Here is a 21,115-nt window from a genome sequence, read left to right as displayed (position 1 = left end):
TACATTTATATATGTAAAGTTCTCTCTATGTATAAATATGTTTGTATACACATATATATGTGTGTGTATGCCTATAGACATATATACTTCTACACAGAGAGAGAGATACAGATGTCTATAGGCATATATACATATACATATGTTTGTATACAAAGAGAGAGAGAGAGAACTTTTAAGGAATTGGCTCACATTACAGTGGGGGGCTACAATAAAAAATCTGAAGTCCTAGGTATGGCCCAAAAGACACTACATAATCTGACCATGGCTAGTTCTCTGGCATTCTCTCCTGGCTTATTCTGCATCAGCCACATCCATCAGCTTGATAAGGATGCCCTCTCCTCAGCATCTTTGCACTTGCTGTTACTTTTGCCTGCAGTGCTCTTTACAGAGTTCCCTTCAGTGAAGTCTTCCCTGATCATTCTATATCCCCTGTCTGTCAGTGCCTATCCACTTAACCTGTTTTATTTTTCTTCATTGCATTAATTACCTCCTGAATTTATGTTATTTATTTTTTTAACATCTGCCTTCTCTATCAGATTGTAGCCTTCACCACAACAGTAGCTTTGTTTTCTTCATTGCTACATCTCTAGCACCTTGAACAGGAACTGAATCTTTAGGCTCTCAATAAAAATTGGTCGAATAAATAAATGAGTTCTCTTTAACTTTCTAATAATGTTGTATACAACTGTAAGCTTCTTGAGAGCAGAAACTATATTTTAATTGTTATATATATGTATATATACATATGAGGGGCTCAATAAATATTTTTGACTTAATCACATAAAAGGAAATGCTGGGTAAGCTTATATATTTCACTTTTTCTAACACTGGGTATATTTGAAGATAGAAGGTGTTCAGTGGATGTTTGTCAAATACATAAGTGGCTGAATGAACAAATAAATACAAAGATAAAGTAAAATATTTTCAAGTAGTAGGTACTCAGTGAATGTTGGCTGCATTAATGAATGATCAAGTAAATGAAAATTTAAAGTTGAGCTTCAAATGCGAACTCTTTTGGAACTGCAAAACAGTAAAGGTTGATAGGGATAAGGTTAATAGGGATAAAGGTTAACAGATAGCTAATTTAGTTTCATTTAGTGTGTAGAGAAATTAACTGCCTGTAACAACAACAGAAATTTCATAGAGTAATGAATTTAAAGATTGGCAAAAGTAGAGTATATATAGTCAAACATAATCCAAGATTATTGCTCTTCTAAGAGACGTTTTTAATAAAATGTCTGAATTGTATACATTATGTTTTTTAGATCATGTTCCCAATGGCTTAGACAGCTATATTCAGAAATACTAAAACAATTTAGGTGTAAAAAGTCTAATTGCCAGGAATCAACAAGTGCATGTCCTAATGTTATTTTCTTGAACATCTATTTCTGGAATGGCCAAGGTTAGTTGGTGCACCAGAATTTTTAAGTTCTTTTATAACTTTTTAAAAGTTAAATTTAGCTTTCTGTTTTATTTTTATGTGTGTTTTCTGCTATTTATTTTTGCTTTTCTTTCTATGTGGGGGTAATGGATAGATGAATTTTATGGAGTGCAGCAGAAAAATACAGAGTGATTACATTATACCTCATTTCCTTCACTATTTTTATACTTTAAAAATTTATTTGTATTTTTACTCCCAAATTTGCACCAGGAAATACTGGAAATATTCACGTTTTGATACATACATTCTGAGGGGAGCTAATTTTGAAAAGTTACTGCAGATTAGAAAAACATGATTATGAAAGAACTGGATTAACTTTCATAAACTCTTACTTCTAATTTGACTATCTGACTCTTGGCTGTGTAATTTAGGAAAGTTAGTGCATATTAGAGTGGAGTGGATCCTTGGAATTATCTCAAACCAGCTTTTTCCCTTTATAGATGAGGAGTTGATGCCAAGACATTGTGTACAGAGCATACATAAAAATATTTAGGCCGGGCGTGGTGGCTCATGCCTGTAAATCACAGCACTCTGGGAGTCTGAGGCAGGGTATCACCTGAGGTCAGGAGTTCGAGACCAGCCTGCCCAACATGGTGAAACCCCCTCTATATAAAGATACAAAATATTAACCGGGCGTGGTGGTGGGCACATGTAATCCCAACTACTTGGGAGGCTGGGGCAGGAGAATCGCTTGAACCCGGGAGGCAGAGGTTGCAGTGAGTCGAGATTGTGCCATTGCACTCCAGCCTGGGCAACAAGAAGGAAACTCCGTCTCAAAAAAAAAAAAAAAAAGGCAAAGAATAAAATGCAGGTTTCTTGATTTCTAGGACTTTGCCCTTTCCACACATCATTTTAAATTTTAATTATATATACACACACAAATACACATACATATATATGCAATTATTCATGTAATCATCTATATGTACATAGTCACACAAATTTAAAGTAATATCCATGTCTAATAGCTATGTATCTCTATATAATATATTGCAGTCTTTAAAAAAAATAAGTGCAAGGTCCTTGAGAGCAGATATTGCAGCATATACTTAAATTTCTTCTCCTCAAAACGTCATTCTGGGCTCTGCGCACAGACAGGTGCCTTATGAAATATGTTAAACAGAATTCAATTAGACAAAGTATTACACAACAACCGCCGTGGATCCGGGCCGGGCTTTGGCCCTTTCCCTGCTCAGGAGAAGCGCGGGTGAGTGAGTCCGCTCCGGCTCCTCGCCGGGGTTTAGGGGCGCCGCGGAGCCGGTTCCCTGGGAGGCTCTGGCGGCTGTAGCTGAGGTTTCACCCCTTTGGGTTTTCCAGCCAGCAAGTACTTCTGAGAGCGTGGCGGGGTCTCCGGCCACAAGTTCAGTTCCGGTCAGCCAGGCAGCGGAACTGAGGAGGCAGATTGGCGGGGGCGGGAGGTGGCGTAGAACGAACAAGGGACTTGGGCCGACGACCTTTTCGTCCCTGGAGGTGAGAGTGTAATCAGAAGCCCTGCGCTGCGGCGCCTGTTGCCGGGCAACCTGCAGACGCGGGCCTGGACTGTCTAGACTGTCCTGTCTAAAGCTTTCTGAATGCGGTTTTTGGAGGAATCGCGCTAGTTTATACCTTTTCCAACTCTTCTAACTCTGGACCTCTTCTTACCGAGCTTGTTAGGTGAAATCAGGCTGACTGTCTCTTGTGCCCCTCGCCTGTCCTGTCCAGGAATCCCAGTTAGGTAGGGGATGGGGAATGCCTTTTGCTACACTGCAGGTGCTCTGAATTATAATATAATTTGGGAGCAGGGGGAGTGATGTGGGTGAAAGGAGATATTACCCTGTTTTGCTTGAAATTAGGAATGACCTAAGTTTCAATTCAGATATCTGGGTCTGTAGTCGTCTGGGATCAACATAGACTTGGTCCCTACCTTCATGTAGCTTAAATACTAAATTGTATTTACATCTCTTTCTTTTTTTCTTATTTATGGGCTGAATTAAATCAGTTTATTTTTTGCTTTTCATTTTTTTCTGATTTGATATAAGTAACATAATAGCCAGTAATATTACTACCAAGAGAGAAGTGATAATAATTGGAAGTGGAAATAGTCATCCTTAAAAAAAAAATGAGGGAAATGGGAAGTGTGTTCAGTTATTTTTGGTAGCACTAAAGACATTAGCCAACAGTATTTATTATATGCTAGCAATATCATCTCATGACATGCAGCTATTTAAGTGGGGACAGAAGCCATTTAGAAGTGCTATCCCTTCCTTTTGCTACTCCCTATCTCCAACATAGCCCAGCTGGATATTCAGTGCTTAATGACAAAGACAACCCTTGGCATAGGTTTCAAAGATTCACTCAGCCAGTTGTTTGCTGATTCTTGTGCCACCAAGTTTAGGTTTCTAATTTTTTAGTCCCTACAGCTCATTCCCCTCGAATTCTTCTATTACCTTTACCAGTGAGGATGTAGTACTGAAAAGAGATCTGAAACCCACGTGTGAATTCGGGTCTGCAATAACTGGCAAACATTTAGCGAAGTACAGTTCACTTTTCTGGATCTCAGCTGGCTCGGTTTGAAGATCAGAAGGTTGAGCTGTTTTTGTCTTTGAAGCCCTGTCAAAATCTTAAAATTATCTACATAGGGTGTCAGTTGCCTGACTGCTCTAATTCCATAGATCCGAAAGTGTTCCATGTATGACGGCATTGCCCTTTGAATACTCTTACTATATCTAAGTTAACCACTTTTGTGTTTTGTCATTCCGAATTGACTGACTTCACTTATTTAACAAACATTTGTTAAGTTCCTACTACATTGTGGGCTTTCTAAATCCTGAGACATAGGGTGAGCAAATATGAGGCTTACAGTCTAGCATTAAAGACTAATAGCTATAATGCAATGCTTTAAACATCTTATCTAATTGAAGACAGAATTTGTATGTTGGCATTGTGATTATGTTACAGTTAGATGCAGAGAAAGGAATCTAAGAATATGTGTAAAATGTATACATGTATTTTGCTATACATTAATTTACTTATTAACAAAATATTTACTACCCATGCTTTGTTAAGGGTGGGAGACGCCAACCTTCTTGGTCTTGACTGTTTATTAGGGGAAAGAAAATCTAATGACAGTGAAGAGTGAAGACTGTCCTGACTGGGGAAGTACAGGAACTGGGAGGACCTGGACATTTGAGGATTTACATGTTGCCGCTTTTTAAATTTGCAAATAAATTATACTGATTTGAAATGACCTATAGTGATTTGAAATAGCTATAACTGTTACTAGGATATAAATAATTGAGAGACTGATGTGTGGAGAAAATCACTTTGCTGATTGTTCAGCGTCCTTATCTCAACTTGGGTTTGTTAGCCAGAAATCATCATCGCAAATACAATAATTTGTGTGATTAAACAACCAACCCAACCCTGGCCTCCAAAACAAAACAACAGCAACTTTTAAAAGTTGCTTCTTTGTGAAAAATAGCTCTGGAAAGAAAGTCATCTGTAGTGCTATAGGAGAATTTTTGAATCTAATGATTTGTATTTTTTTTTCAGAATATGTTTACTATTGGTTGATAAGTCTCCTTGACTTTAGAGTGGAGTTCCAAGCTTATGGCAAGGGATTTTTAGAGGAAGAAGCTCTAGGGATGGGGTGAAGAGAACCATGTAGATAAATTAGTAAGGAATTGGGATATCTTTCACTGGGCATGAAATAAAAGTATATTTTAATAATATATTTTATTAATTTTATAAATAAAGTATATTTTAATAATTTTAATAAATATACTTAATTTTAATAAATAAAGTATATTGTAGTAATAATGATGGCTACCATTTATTGAATGTTACATTATTCCACCAGGAAAATTACTAACATTAAATTCATTTTACATATTACATAGAAGCATTGGTTCATAGAGATTAAGTTTTTACTCAAACTTAAATTATGGGAAAATGGCAAAAATCAGGATTACAGTGTATGTCTGTCTAATTCCAAGCTGGCAGGATGCCATACTATCTTTCCTTTAAAAAACAAAACAGAAATAATTTGCTATTAAAATAAATCTAAGACTATAGAAAAAGTATGGATAAATATTTAAATGTAAAATTATCCTTGGTAATATAAAGGTGAAGTATAAAATATACAAAATTTCAATGAAATATATTCATTTGATTTTTATTTTGTACATATTTGCAAGTTGATTACTTTCAATATCCTTTTGTTAGCATTTTTACCAATCACCACATTATTACTAATTGGACCATTTACTCCATTTTATTCTTTGTTCTAGATGAAGAATACTGCTTGTTAAAAATATTTTCATCAGCCTAATCTGGCAAAACCAAAACTCATAAAGGTTTGGGAAATGAGTAAAGGAAATAAATGTATATCTCATGGTGGTATTAGAGAAGAGGGAGATGCATTAGTTTTCTATTGTTGCTCTAAAAATTTTTTTAAACTTAGTGGTTTAAAACAACACAAATTTATTATTTTATAGTTCTGGAGGTCAGAAGTACAACATTAGTCTTAAGGGGCTAAAATTGAGCTGTCAACAGGGCAGGTTCTTTCTGGAAGCGCCAGAGGAAAATACATTCCTTGCCTCTTCTGCCTTCAGGAGGCTGCTCATGACCTCTTCCTCCATCTTCAGAACCAGAATGCCTAGCATCTTCACCCCTCTCTGACCTATGCTTCCATCCTTACATCTTCTCTGTCTCACTCTGTTCTTCTTGCTTCCCTCTTACAAGGATTCTGGTGGTTACACTGAGCCCACCAGAGAATCCAGGATAATCTCCCCATCTTAAAATTCTTAATTCAAACACATCTGAAGTCCTTTTTGCCATGTAAGGTGGTATATTTACAGGGTCTGAGGATTAAGAGATGGCCTTCTTTGGGGGCCCATTATTCATACTAACACAGGTCATAATGTAATTGCCCTGTAAAAAGTTGATATTGGTAAAAGCACTAGAAGTGATTAACCTTATGATTTCTTTCCAGGTAGACTTGTTAGGTAATTTGTATGACTTATTTAAAATTAGAGTAAGAATTACCATTTAACATTTACTCTACCTTTTTCAAAGTATACTGCATGATAAACACAGGAACTCAGATGGATTTAGAGGTTAAAGGAGTTGCTGCCACTTCTAGGAGCCAAATTCAGCCATTCTTTGGAAGAAAGAAGCCTCTACAAGTATGTGAGCTCTATATAATTTTCTTCTTTCAGGATGACTTATAAATAATTTTTTTGCCTTTTCTTCATGTTTTATGACTACTTATATTCACAGATATTTAGGATCAACATTTCCTAGATTTGAAGAATGGAACCACCAAAATTGAAGATAATAATAATTACTTGAAAAATTGCCACTGCTTGAATTAGTTTTATTTTTTAAAATTAAACTTATTGTATTATTATTGTTATTTAAGAATATTTGTTTAAGGAAAATATAAAACAAGAAAAATAGTAGAATGTAATTTTTACGGTTGCTACTAATATCACAAAAAAAGCACAAGTCAGATAACATTTCAGAAATAGGGTATAAGTGCTGATGGGTGAGTTATTTTCTATTTTCATTAACTTGAAGTTTTCCTAAGACTCATATATATCTTCTATTTCATGGTGGCTAAGCTTGCTGTAATTTTTATACCTTGCAGTTTTTTTGGCAATAAGATTGAATGTTTACAAACACATACATGTTTGTTGCTTTCTTTGTCAAACCCTTCACTGTCTTCCCATTACCTTAAAAACAAGGTCTAAGTTCCCTAACTTGTACTATAATGTAACAGCTTGGCCCTACCCCCCCTCACACTCTGGATTTTACCCCTTTCCAAATGCTAACTCTTATCTGGAGGCCTGTGCAGTACAAGTTGTTTCCTAGCTGAACCAATTTTCTTTCTTCTCTTTTCATCTAGCTAACTCCTCCTAATCTTTCAGAACTCCTGTTAAAGGTCGCCTTAAGAAAAAAACAAAACAAACAAACAAAAAAAACAAACCAAAAAAAACAAGCTTCCTAAATTCCCTAGAGTAGGTTGGGCATACTGCTATGTAGTTGCTCTGTTATAGACTTTTTTTTCCCATTATTGTTTATTTGAGAGAAAGTCTTCTCCAGCAGAGTGCTATGTGGGTAGGGATTATCTGTCTTACTTGCCTTTTTATCTGTGTCTCAAGCACAGTAGGAAGGGGCTTAATAAGTATTTATTATATAGAGTTTACTGAGAAAAATTATAATTAGCTTTATTGCATTGACTTATTGTGTATCTCTTAAAGTATAAAGGGTATATTCATATTCATACTGATTCAAAAAATTTTTTTTTTAATTAAAGCAAAGGTGGACTTCTGAGTCATGGACAAACCAGAATTCTTGCCCACCAGTGTAAGTTACGTTTCTTCACATTTGGACTGTTTAATGGGCACATATATAACATACATTGACTAGTTAAAAAAGAAAGCAAAATTATAAATGTAGCTATGATTGTGAACCACAGAAAAATCTATATGCATATGGATAGCCTGAAAATTACTATACCAAAATTAAAATAGCTGTTGTGATAAGATGGTAGAATTATAGGTAATACTTCTTTGGTTTTTTATTTTCCTTAATATGTTTTACATTTTCCTGAAAAAGTGAAAATATTTGTTTATTTGGAAAATTCAGCTATATGCATTCATTAAAGAGATGTGTAAATTTTTATCCTTGTATAATTCATTTAGTTGGCATCAATTTAAGGATAATTATGTCTGTGCTTTAATTTTGAGGAGTATGACAATTTTATGAATCTTAAAATTATTTTATTTTTGGTTTAGAGTATATTAATTTATGTTTTATGTTACATGTTATTTTGACTTTTAAAATTTGGAATATTATAATTTTTATATTCTTTCAAGTATTTTAGATTACAGAGCTTCTTTAAAAATAGAAATTAAAAACTTAGTAATTTACTAGGCTGAACCACACAATATTGACATTTCTGAAGATCAAAATGAATAAACATCAACATTTATGTGGTTCTGTGTGATAGATTACCTGTATGCTCATCTTGACATAAAGAATAGAGTTAGGTGCAAGCACTAGATCCAAGATATCGAGTAAGTAACAATTGCTGTGTCAGTTGTGTGCAGAGAAAAGTTTAAGGACTGATTTTCTGAAGGTGTATTATAAGTTTATTGTAAATTTTACTTGTTTATTATAAAGAAATTTGAGCATATATTAAGTTGATTATAGCTTTTACTGATATAAAGGATGTGTAGCAATTTACAAATATTAATCAAATACATAGTCTCTCTCGTAGATTCCATGTAGCCAATAGAGTTTCACAGAATTGTCTCTTTGTTTTGTTGCTGAACTCTGTATCTCTAGCTAACCTATGGTTGCAACTGATGAACTAGTGTAGTTCCAACATGAATATTGGTTAATATTTTTATTTACTTTAAAAAGTGACATGAGTGATTTCTTGGCTGAGTCAAATAATAGTTTTCAATATAAAACCATGTGTCTTCAGTGTATTTTGGGGCTATTCACTGTGTGACAGGTATAGACATGATATAATTTTAGGTTGAATCTGCATTATTAACATTTTCTCCACCACTTGTTAAAGTTTCAGAAATGAACCAAATATTAAACCAAGTCCTATTCGTAGCATTTGCCAATTTCAGTGTAAATAATCCCATCAAGGCTGTTTCAGTGTGCCTATATGACATCACTAAGCACAGCACTGGAAAGAGATGCACACTATTACACTACCATAGAGACGGGATAAACATAGATACATAGGTAATCTCTAGAGCACAGATAATAGTGAAGTACAGTGAAATCATCAGGAAGTGATGAATTTTGAGTATTTATTTATTTATTTATTTATTTTGAGACAGAGTTTCACTCTTGTTGCCCAGACTGGAGTGCAATGGCGCAATCTCGGCTCACCACAACCTCTGCCTCCTAGGTTCAAGTGATTCTCCTGCCTTAGCCTCCCCAGTAGCTGGGATTACAGGCATGTGTCACCACGCCTGGCTTATTTTGTATTTTTAGTAGAGACGGGGTTTCTCCATGTTGGTCAGGCTGGTCTCGATCTCCTGACCTCAGGTGATCTGCCTGCCTCGGCCTCCCAAAGTGCTGGGATTACAGGCATAAGCCACTGTGCTCGGCCAAGTATTTATTTAATATAATTTAATTTAATTATAAATTTATATGTATTTTTAATGATGGATGTGTTTAACAACCAGTTAAAAATTACTGAACATTTAACAAAAGCCTGTCACAAGCCAGTAGAAGCCATGGCACTATTGGTTTCAGTGTACCTATTTATAAAACATGTAACATATAAGATTTGCATTTATTAAAGTTTCATGTTAAAAAGTTACGGGATACATAGATTATTTCTTTCAGGGTCCCACGACTTGATTTGGGAAGCCTTGTTGACTCTGATGATGAGGTAATTTTTATTTAGTATTTAATATAATAAACATTAAAACACAATATTACGCATAGCATATAAGAAATATCATTAACTTTATTTTTTAGGACAATTTTTCATATATTCCACTTAGTACAGCAAACCTGCCAAATTCATCTTCTACTCTTGGCTGGGTCACACCATGTCAAACTCCATATACTCAGTATCATCTAAATAAATTGGTTAGTATTTATTTGCTTATCAATTTTCAGAATTTTAGTATGCATTATTAGCACTGGATTTAATTTCTTGATAAAATAAAAAAATTTATTATGTTCAGTCTATGTTTTGCCAAGTTTAAATACTTTATGTATTTAAATACCAAACCGTAAGGTTGGTGAAATAATTTTTACTTGTTTTACATTTTGTCACACATGGAAATTGGTATTTTAAAATTTTTAAATGAAATTGGTAAAGTACACATATATCCTAATATGGAATTGAGGAATTTTAAAAATATGGCAAGCTCTTAGATCAGATCTTGCTGGTTAAGCAATGTAAGACTGGTCTCTTGGAAACTGATTCATGCTTTAGGCTGCTGGGATACTATGGAGTAAGTAGCTATGCTCATTCCAGATTGTCTCCTTGAGACATGTTTATGCTTCAAACATATCTAGTGTTTTGTTCACAATTTGAATATAGATTCTGACTAGTATAGGTGTAGGGCTTTTCTGTTTTTGTTAGTCTTTTCATAAAGCTGACTCTATTCATGTTCTTAGTTTCATTTTGGAAAATTGCATCAATAATACCCTGAAGCTTTGCTTCATCCTTCTCCTCTGGGTTAGACATGAATATCCTCAACACTTTTCAAGGGTTGGACTGGCTTTATAAAAAGCTCGTTTTGGAGTGCCTGTCCCTCCCTAGGTCAATACAATATGCCCTTGTATTTGTACAGCACTTCTTTTTTTTTTTTTTTTTTTTTTTTTTTTTGAGACGGAGTCTTGCTCTTTCGCCCAGGCTGGAGTGCAGTGGCCCGATCTCAGCTCACTGCAAGCTCCGCCTCCTGGGTTCACGCCATTCTCCTGCCTCAGCCTCCCGAGTAGCTGGGACTACAGGCGCCCGCCACCACGCCCGGCTAATTTTTTCTATTTTTAGTAGAGACGGGGTTTCACCGTGTTAGCTAGGATGGTCTCGATCTCCTGACCTCGTGATCCGCCCGCCTCGGCCTCCCAAAGTACTGGGATTACAGGCGTGAGCCACCGCGCCCGGCCCAGCACTTCTTTTAGGTTTCTCTTATCCACTGACTCTATTATCTCTCACTCGCATGGAAATGTGGTAGGGAACCAAATAATATTTCGGTCACTGTAAAGATAGTGGGAAAACAGAATGAAGATTTCTGTAAGCACATACTTTACTGAGTGGCAGCAAAATGGTTCAAAATATTTTTTAAGTAAAACTTTTATTTCCTTAATGCAAATTCAAATGAGGACATTTGTTTATTTTTGGTTTAAGAGAAAAACAAATTTTATTTGCAAATATTTCCATGTTTGCAAATAGATAGAATATATTGATATTCTAGTAATGACAACCAATCCTTCTCAGTATTAGTGATCTTCAATTGCTCTATCTATTATGAAAAAAATGATTAACAGTGAAGTTCTTCTGGGGCAGAAGAAAAGCTTATCTAAAACTCCTAAGAAGAAAGATAAGTCATTTTTTCTCATCTTAAATGGATCTTCAGCTAGGAAACAAGGTATAAGCTTACTGGTATTTAAGGTAAGTGCCCATTCCGAGCAGTTCCGTCTGCTCTGATTGGTCAGTGATGCTGTCTGTACCAGTTGAATGTCTTAAATACCATCTCTGCTTAGAACATTGACTATAATGGTCATTTTTAAGGAATGGATGCTAAGGTAAGAGGTAAACCTGTTAATGCCAATAAGGAAAATTAATACTTTTTTTTTCTGATAGCATGCTTTTTTCTTTTTACCTATAGGATCAGAACACAATACCTGAAAATTTGCCAGCACCAACAGACAAATATAAACTAAAATATCAGCAAAGTAAAACTGAAATTAAAGAGAGCTATAAGCAGTATAGTCAGAGAAATGCAGAAAATACAAAATCAAATGTTACACATAAACAGTCTCCAAGAAACAAGATAGATGAAAAGGTAATGTATGAGGCTTTAAAAAATTCTAATGACATTTAAAGAAAACTGCACATATTACAGAAATCTCTTTTTGTGTGACATATCTTGCTATTAGTCATAATAAGTATAATAGCTAACATTTATTTCTGCATATCAAGGACTGTTGTAAATATTTTACTTACATTGACTAGTTTGTTTTTCACAACAAATTTAAAGGGTTATTGTCATCATTTTCTGACAAAAAAGTTATAGCCATATAGTTTTGTCACCTTTTCTCTGTTAGAAGTTTTTCACATATCTTGGGATTAGAAATAAGACAGTATTATGTATTTTGTTGACATAGCTGTCTTGAACTCAGTTGGTCTGACAGTCTAAATTTTAAAATTGATAAGTGATTTGAGACTTTATGGTGATCCTGGTTTGTGCAAAAACTACCATCACTTCATTACTGTCTTTTGTCTCATTATGGGAAATGATTTTTTAACATCATGTGTTGCTGAAATTGTTATGTTTTTATGTAATATTAGGTATAAATTCACTATTAATGAATATAATAATAAATTAAACATAATAATTGTAATGGCTTTCATAATCATACAGAAAAAGTCAATCTTGATTTTTAGAAGGAATAATTTGAAAAACATGATACTGGTGGCCATAAAGAAGATAATTTTTAATTTTAATTTTAATAGAATTTTTAATTCAGTTAACTTTCTATAACAGTAATATGTTTCCAGGGACGTTTTAATGTTGTATTTGCTTAGCATTTTCCTGTAGGTAAATAATAATAAATTTATAAGTGGGTATGACATTTCAGCTATTTTTTAATCCATGTAGGAACTATCTAGAATTAAATAAATCACACAGTGATTAGCTGAAAGAGTAACAAAATTAATGGGATTATTTGATCTTTCTTATTTTGAAAACATCTTTCCAGACCCAAATATAAACACAGAAATATGATAATCTGGTGTCTATAATAGTAGGCAAAATAATTTCATAACCTTTTAGCATCTCGCCATGTATTGTTTGCAGGATATACCAAATGATATTTAGATCACTGTACAGATGTTGGGAAAACGGAATGAAGGTTTCTGTAAGCACATGCCTTACTGAGTGGCAGCAAAATTGTTCAAAATATTTTTTAAGTAAAACTTTTATTTCCTTGAATGCAAATTCAAATGAGGACTTTTTTTACTTTTGGTTTAAGAGAAAAACAAATTTTATTTGCAGATATTTCCATAAAATTGGTAAGTATTTATATAATAAGAATAAAGAGCTTTATAGAAGCCAACATACACATAAATTCTTCTGGAAAATATGCTATTTTGCCACTTTGATTTTTTAGAATCTATATTAAAGGTGTGAAAGTTTAATATGTTTTTAGTGGTCTTATAGAAGAACTTCTAGTTAAAAAGCATTTCTGTAGATTCTCTGTATAATAATTTTGTACTTAAGGGGTTTGAGGAACTTATTTGATATCTTTTCAAATGTATGCCATTATGAGAATCAAAACTGCTATATAAATGGCCTAGTAGTAAATTCTGTTACAATTACATGAATTAACACTAGTAATCTCTGGAAACAGAAGACATCCCTGATATCAGAAATATAAGCCCCTCTTTAAAGCAGAGATCAACATGTAAATTGATTCTCTTTACTGGTAAAGCAAAGCTAAAATTAGAAATATTTAGGATCCAGGGCAAGAACTAAAGGCTATCATTGCTAACTAATCAGTATGATACATGAGTCAACTGATAATCAGTTGAACTGCAAAATAGAAGTTTGACTCTACTTGATTCTTGTATTCGTTCATTTTGTGTTGCTATAAAGAAATACCTGAGGCTGTGTAATGTATAAAGAAAGAAGGGTTTATTTGGCTTCATGAGTCTGTTGGCTAGAAAGTTGAAGATTAGGCACTTGCTAAGGGCTTCAGGTTGCTTTTACTTATGACGGAAGATCAAGGGAAGCCAGCATGTGCAGAGATCACATAGCAACATAGGAGGCAAGAGAGCATGCGAAGGTGCCAGGCTCTTTTGAACAGCCAGCACTCTTGGGAAATAATAGAATGAAAACTCACTCGCCTCCAAGGGGACAACACTGATCTATTCACGAGAGATCGACCTCCATGACCCAAACACCACTCCAACATTGGGGATTAAATTTCAACATGAGGCTTAGAGGGGACAAACATCCAAACCATGGCAATTCTAATGGTAAATTTCCTTTGCTGTGTTTTCCTTCCACTTACTATAAAAGGTGATAAATCTCTTGTTGTCAGATTGTTTTGTTACCTAAAATGCAAACTTATGTGTACATATATATTTTTAAAATAATGAGACATCTTGAAATTAAACATGAAAATCATTAAACTTCAATTTTGTAGAAAATAATCTTTATTTCCTAATTGTACCTATCATTATTCATTTCAAATACCTTTTTTCACTCTAAAAAAACTTTTAGTTTTAGAAATGATCAATATAATTTATTCATTTATTATTTATTCTTTCAACACATAGTTACTGAATGCTTAACTTTATGCAATACCCCTGTCCAGGCACTGGGGGTAAGTCGGTGAATAAAACAGACAAAAATTTCTGCCTCTAAAGAGCTTATATCCTAATGGAAGGAAATAGCAAGGAGAAAAAAAAAATCAATCAATGGAATGATTAATCAGTCAACCCAGCTTGTATGACACATGGTGAAAAGTGTGGTGTATAGAAGGGATCTAGGAAAGTCAGGGCTTTGGGTATGGGATAGCAACTTGTATAGGATCACAGGGGAGATCTTTAGATAAGATAGCATTTTAGCATACACCTGAGGAGCAGGCTAGTCAGGAGAAACTCTGTGTCATGAAGTAGGAGTGTTTAAGAAATATTGAGGAGGACAGTGTGGTCAAAGGAGGGAGAGCAAGGGAGAGATGGAAGGAGGTTGGTAAGAGAGTTAAAGGGAGTTTGGGAGGCAGATCAGGGACGCCACGCAAGCCAAGGGAGGACTTTGCCTTTTTCTGTGAGGCAGAAAGCTACTTTGTTCTTTTGAGGATGGGCTTTATTGAGAATAGGACAAAGATAAAAGCAGGAAGACCTTTGAGGAGACTGACACAATAATCCAGGCAAAATTTGACGATGATGGCTTGGACCTAGGTGATGGTAGCTTCAGACTTGGAACTTCGTAGTGCCTCACAAAGTCATGTTGTTGACAGATTCTGAAGGTAGGGCTAAGAAGATTTTTGAATGGATTGGTTATAGACTTGAGAGAAAGGGAAGACCGAGAATGACTCTACAAGGATGAATGTGCAAGACATTAAACCAGGCACAGAAAGACAAATACTCTATGTTTTCACTTATATGTGGACTCTAAAAAAGTTGAACCCACAGAAGCAGAGAGTAAAATATTGGTTGCCAGGGACTCGGGGGGAGGGGTTGGGAAAATGGGGACTTGGTGAACAGATGTGAACTTTCAGTTATAAGATAAATAAGTTCTGAGGAACTACTGTATTTGTGGTGATTATAGTTAATCATACTATACTGTATTTTTTTCCTAGAAATTTGATAAGAAAGCAGATTTTAAATGTCTTAACGACACACACACACATATACGCAGACAAATACAAATGGTAACTATGTGTGGTGATGGATGTATTAATTTGATTGTGATAATGATTACATAATCTATATGTATATCAAATCATCATACTGTACACATTGCATATTTACAATTTTTAATGTCAGTTAAATATTTTAAAATAAAAAAAGAATGGATCTAAGGCTTTTGGCCTAAGAGGGTTACCATTAACTGGAGGTAGGGGAAGACTGTAAGGAAGTCTGGTTTTGGAAGGTTGAATTTGAATTATTAAGTGGAAATATCAGTTTTCCTTTTGTAAAAGGCTGAAAACAAGCTGACACAAAATAAAATTATTTCGAAAGTGTTTTCAACCTGAACAAAATACAGTGCTTTGCTTATATTTAAATATATGCATTAAATTAATCTGCTTAATTTACCTATAAATGCTAAGAATCTTTTTGGTGCCTGTTTAAATAAATCACTATTTAGAAAGAAGTATATTAGTGGGTAAATAAATAAAATGATAAAGTATCTTCATAAATTGATTTTTAAATACCTAAGCGAGATTCATTATTCATTTATTGAATAAATATTTATCGAGTGCTCACTTTGTGTTATCCTGTTCTGCCACCAGCGATACAGCAATAAAAATGACAGACAAGGTTCCTGCTTTCATGGAACTTAAATTAGGAGAGGCAAGCAATAAATCCTAAATATATATAACAAAATTTTATATAGCAATCAAAGGTCATAAAGACAGAGAGGAGTATTAAGATAGAGTGTGACCTTTCAAGGAAGATCTAAAGTAAGAATAAGCCCTGGGGGGAAGAAATCTTATAATCTATTAAGTTTTTGAAAAGTTGCTATTTTATTGGAAACTTTTTTTGTTTTGCTGGGGTAGCGTAAACACATCTCATAGTCAAAGAACAATTTGGTATTTATCTCTTTAGCATCCCAAAGAATTTTTTACCTCGAAGGTTACACTCATCTTTTAGTATTTTATTTCTGAATTTAATTTTATAATGGAGTAGACATGCCCACATTTATTAATTTTTCAAAGATTCAAATTGGACAATAATAATTATAATAGCTGCTAACTTTTATTTAATGCTTACTATGTCAAGTAGTTTTTATAAAGTGTTGGACATGTATATCTCTTAATCCTTTTTGTTTCTGGGGAATTAGTTCCTATTATTAATTTGCATTTTATCTATGAGTAACCTGAGGCACAGAGAGGTCACCTAGCGGGCAAGTGGAAGAGCTGGATTCAAATATAAGCAATCTGATTTTCAGAGCCTGTACTTTTAACTGTTGTACAAATAGTCACTGAGATATTCCGTAGTTATCTATTCCTATATTTTGTTAAAAACAAACATTCTAAATATGTGTATGATGCTTCATTTATTTCTTTCATGCATAGTGTGTGCAAGACGAAGAAGCCAACACAGATGACCTTACGACTCTGGATAGGAAAGCCCTCTTACAGGAAGGTTATGCAGACAACCCTTGCGATAAACAACAGAGGGCAAGAAAATTGGATGCAGTAAGTTGTCAGCATTTTTACTTGTTTGGTGAGCCATTAATCTTATTTGCTTTCTAAGATTTTAAAGACTGAATGGAATAAATAATTGCAACAGTTGAATTTGAACTCGGGTGAATATTCATTAATGGAAAATTGAGTCCTCATTTTTATAAATGATTGAATTGTATTTGGTATATATTCTGTAAAAAAATTGTCTTGAATCTTTAGGTGTTTGAAAAATTTAGTTTATACTGTTCAAAATGTGAGTTGGCTGCTATTTATGTTAGTGAGTTTATTTGGTGTCACCCCCTCCCCCAAAAAAGCAGCCTGGTTATTTTTTTGAAGTAATGAGCTCCTAACATTAGATAAATTCAGGCCAGTTAAGGAAATTCCAGAAATAAGTTATTTTTCTTTTTTAGGAAAAGTGAAGCAAAACTCCAGATGCTCAATATTAACTTTAAATTATGTCTTTTACAGAATCAATTAGGTTGGCAAGTATGGTTTAGACCAGTTCTGGCACAAACAGATAATTAAAACATTTCTGTAATGTTCTGGGGTAAGGGACCAAGCTGCTTGGAGTTGGAGGTCACTGACCACCCTAGAAACCCAAGTGATTAATGTCTTAGGCATACTTATAACGGATTGTTGGAATGCCAGTGTGGTGGCTCACAAGTTGGGAAAACTCTGGTTTCAATAGCATAAATAGTAACAAAGCAATATGGATTTAGTTAGTTACATTACTATTATCATTGAGTGGCAATTCAATATATATTTTATCTGGGTCACAATCATCCAGAATCAATTATGTTCTGAATTAATAGTAATATATAATCAATCTCTGGACTACGTGAACTGATTTTCTGTGGATGTCCCAAGTTGCAAATTTGTTAGTTCTTTTACTTAAACCACATGCACATTATTTTTTTGGTGCCTATTATTACTTGGATATTTATGTTTAATAGAATGAATATTATCAGGATTATCCTAAAAATTAAAAAAGCTACTTTATAAGGAAAATAGTGTTTCAAATCAGGCTTATTTTGATATATCCCTGAAGTTATATTTGAAATGGGTATTGCAATAATTAAGGCTCATTGGGTATTGTTCTTGATGTAATTCAAAGCAATCTGGATGTTAATGGATTTCTTTTCCTTACAACTACATTATTAGGAGCAATGTATCTAAATTCATTATCAAGTTTTATTTTATTTTGATAGTACTCATTTAACTGTCTCCTCCTTCCCCTAAGGAAACGTTTACATGAGTAAGCTTTCAGGGCATCTGAAATTAGCACCTATTTGTTTTAAAATGTAGGTGAAAACTTCTTTATTTAATTTTAAACTACTTAAGTGACAATAGAAGCAGTGAAACTACGGATTTTGTGTCCATCTCATCTAGCTCCTTTCTCATTTTTTAGTGTTGACAGATCCTTCCATCACTGTCACTTCTGCTTGTAATCTGCTTTATGTTTACACAGATCTCTAAATCAGTGTGCCTATGGGTTCTAACCTTTCCTACAAAGTATAAGCCACCACAAGCTTCAACACTGAAGATGGGCTTTCTGCATGGGCTCTAGGGTGTTAATTAATCTCCCTTCTTTGGTTTCTGTCTGGGTTTTACATCTGTGTTCAGCCGATGTGGATCTTTTCTGTGTATAATTTTAATGTTTTAGTCAGTGTCCACTTTATGAATCACTCTTAGATATTAAAAAAATACCTTGCTTTACTTTTAGGGTGTGCTAATTTTTAAACATTTTAATTGCTGTTTTAAATTTATTACTAAATAAAAATCTTATAAAGCATCATGAGCTTAGAGAGTGACACAAGATGTATTAAATAACATAAGCTTTATATAGGACATATTAAATGTGTAAACTACACATTTTGAATTTCTACCAAACCAAAAAACTAGATTCAGTGTAGGCTAAATAATATTTAAATAATGTTAAATAACAGTGTTTAATAATAATTTAAACATTATCAATAAATAAAAGTGTTAAATAACCTACATTATGTAGCCTATAATATAGGCTAAATAAGAGTGTTATTTAACCTACATTAAATTTAGTTTTAACATTCTTATTAAATTTTGGTGTAACATTATTATTAAAACTAAATTTAGGCTGGCCATGGTGGCTCATACCTATAATCCCAGCACTTTGGGAGGCAGAGGCTGGTGGAGCACTTGAGACCAGGAGTTCGAGACCAGCCTGGCCAACATGGTAAAACCCCGTCTCTACTAAAAATACAAAAGTTAGCCAGCCGTGGTGGCATACACCTGTAGTCCCAGTTACTCGGGAAGTTGAGGCATGAGAATCACTTGAGTCTGGGAGGCGGAGGTTGCAGTGAGCTGTGGTAGTGCCACTGCACTCCAGCCTGGGCAACATAGCAAGAGCCTGTCTCAAAAAAAGCCAAAAAAACTAAATTTAGTGTAGGCTAAATAGCATTTAAATAATTGTGCCCAACTTTTCCGATTTTCTTACAAGTTTTTACTTTTTGTTTTTATGATATGTCTTTAGACATTCTTATTTGATATTTTGTCTCAATTTTAAATAAAGCACTTTTTCTAAGGTTACAAATCCTCTATCTTAATTTCATTTATTGGAGTGATCAATGGGGATGACAGTAATTTACATTCTAAAAATAGAACAAGCTTTATTTTGACCTCTTAATTTTTTAACCTCTTTTATTTGCCTTTCTAAAGATACATTTTAGTCATTATAGCTGCAGGATAATATAATTTGAATTAAATGATTACCAGTATTTCAATTAGATATGACCTAAAAAATAGTAAAAATAGTTTCAGATGAATTGGAAAAGTGAAAAATAGTATTAAGAAAGCTTAATCAAGCTAGTAATTGAGAAAAGTTTATTAAATATTATTGATGCATTATATGCAGAGAAAATATTATACTTTTGATGAGGAGAGTTTTTGTTTGTTTTTCCTTGTTTTGGATATTTTATGAAAGGTCAAACAATTCAAACTCAGTTTTGCCTTCTTTTGCTATGAATAGTGTTAGACTAAGCTTATTTTGTGTCAGTGTTGGTAGCCTTCTTGGAGCAGGTTAAGATGCCTTTTGCAGGACATCTCTTGAGGGGAGGAATAGAGTGGAAGGATGCCATAGTCTCTTTCTCCTTTAGTCTGCTCCATAAAATGCAAAGGCAGCTCATGAAAATTCTGATGATTTTTACTGAAATTTAAGTGTATTATTTCTTAGAAAATAAATGATATTTATAGATTAAATGACTGAAATTTAAATTTAGTAATGATGGAAAGTAATCTATAATCTATAATAGTAATCTATTTCCATCTATATCTAAGATGGAAATCAGAGATATTTAATTTATGTTTTAGAACTTTTGTGTTAAGTATTTTATGGTTCTGCTTTATGAATGGTGAAATTGTCTTTATTTAATCTTCCCAGGAAATTGTGGCTGCAGAGAAGAAGAAACAGATTGTTGCAGAGCAAGTGATGATAGACCACTTATCTAGGTGAGAATTAGCAACTGGTAATAGAAATCAATTCAGAAAATTTTCATTAAATTTATTTTCATGCATGACATTCATATCCTTGGTCAATTAAAGGGTGGCTAACTCAGAGGTTCCCAAACTTTCTCTGTTTACCGCACCATTAGTGTTTTAGTCATTTTTTTTCATAGCACTCTTAGACGAATAGAAATACCTAACAGTTCTATTTGTTAAATATTTTTCTCTAAACAACTTAATAAATATTTATTTCCTAACAACTAATGACCATTAAAAAAAATACACATAAATTGAAAGAAGATATCCTTACTTTATTCTTACTAAGGATCTGTATGCATCTTATGGGCACTGCACAGTGTCTCAAATCCTAGAATCATTTACAATGCTGCCGCTTTCACTTTATATTCCATATTGATTTTCACCTGATATTTGCTTTTTATCATAGCAACTATAGAAAACTCAGCTCTGCAAAGATGTAACATCATTGAAGGAGTATAGTGTGCTGTCTTGTTGAAACTGTGAACTACCCTGAGGCTGAACTAGTAGTTTACTTGGTGTGCAAGTGATGTCAAGTATCACTGAGTTTCC

The 21,115-nt window shown here is 33.8% G+C and overlaps 1 protein-coding gene across 30 annotated transcripts in view; it reads left to right on the top strand.

Annotated features, from left to right (window-relative positions):
- CAPS2 (calcyphosine 2) overlaps window positions 1–21,115 on the top strand; it is a 116,305-nt gene that overhangs the window by 58,870 nt on the left and 36,320 nt on the right. For 8 of the 30 annotated variants that reach the window (XM_016923882.4, XM_016923875.4, XM_063785912.1 and 5 more), the window contains exons 1-8: window positions 2,669–2,911; window positions 6,497–6,606; window positions 7,740–7,789; window positions 9,800–9,845; window positions 9,935–10,048; window positions 11,800–11,976; window positions 16,940–17,062; window positions 20,466–20,533. In XM_016923882.4, the coding sequence (XP_016779371.2) occupies window positions 6,505–6,606; window positions 7,740–7,789; window positions 9,800–9,845; window positions 9,935–10,048; window positions 11,800–11,976; window positions 16,940–17,062; window positions 20,466–20,533 (680 nt within the window). In that variant the 5' untranslated portion in view covers window positions 2,669–2,911; window positions 6,497–6,504. Of the gene's footprint in view, window positions 1–2,668; window positions 3,156–6,496; window positions 6,607–7,739; window positions 7,790–9,799; window positions 9,846–9,934; window positions 10,049–11,799; window positions 11,977–16,939; window positions 17,091–20,465; window positions 20,534–21,115 lie in introns of those variants that run through there. The other 22 variants (XM_054664509.2, XM_054664512.2, XM_009425854.5 and 19 more) reach the window with 14 other exon arrangements.

This window comes from Pan troglodytes, chromosome 10 (genome assembly GCF_028858775.2).
Source record: "Pan troglodytes isolate AG18354 chromosome 10, NHGRI_mPanTro3-v2.0_pri, whole genome shotgun sequence".
Taxonomy (NCBI): Eukaryota; Metazoa; Chordata; class Mammalia; order Primates; family Hominidae; genus Pan; species Pan troglodytes.
The sequence above is the reverse complement of the archived record's forward strand: the minus strand, read 5'-3'. Positions and strand labels throughout refer to the sequence as shown.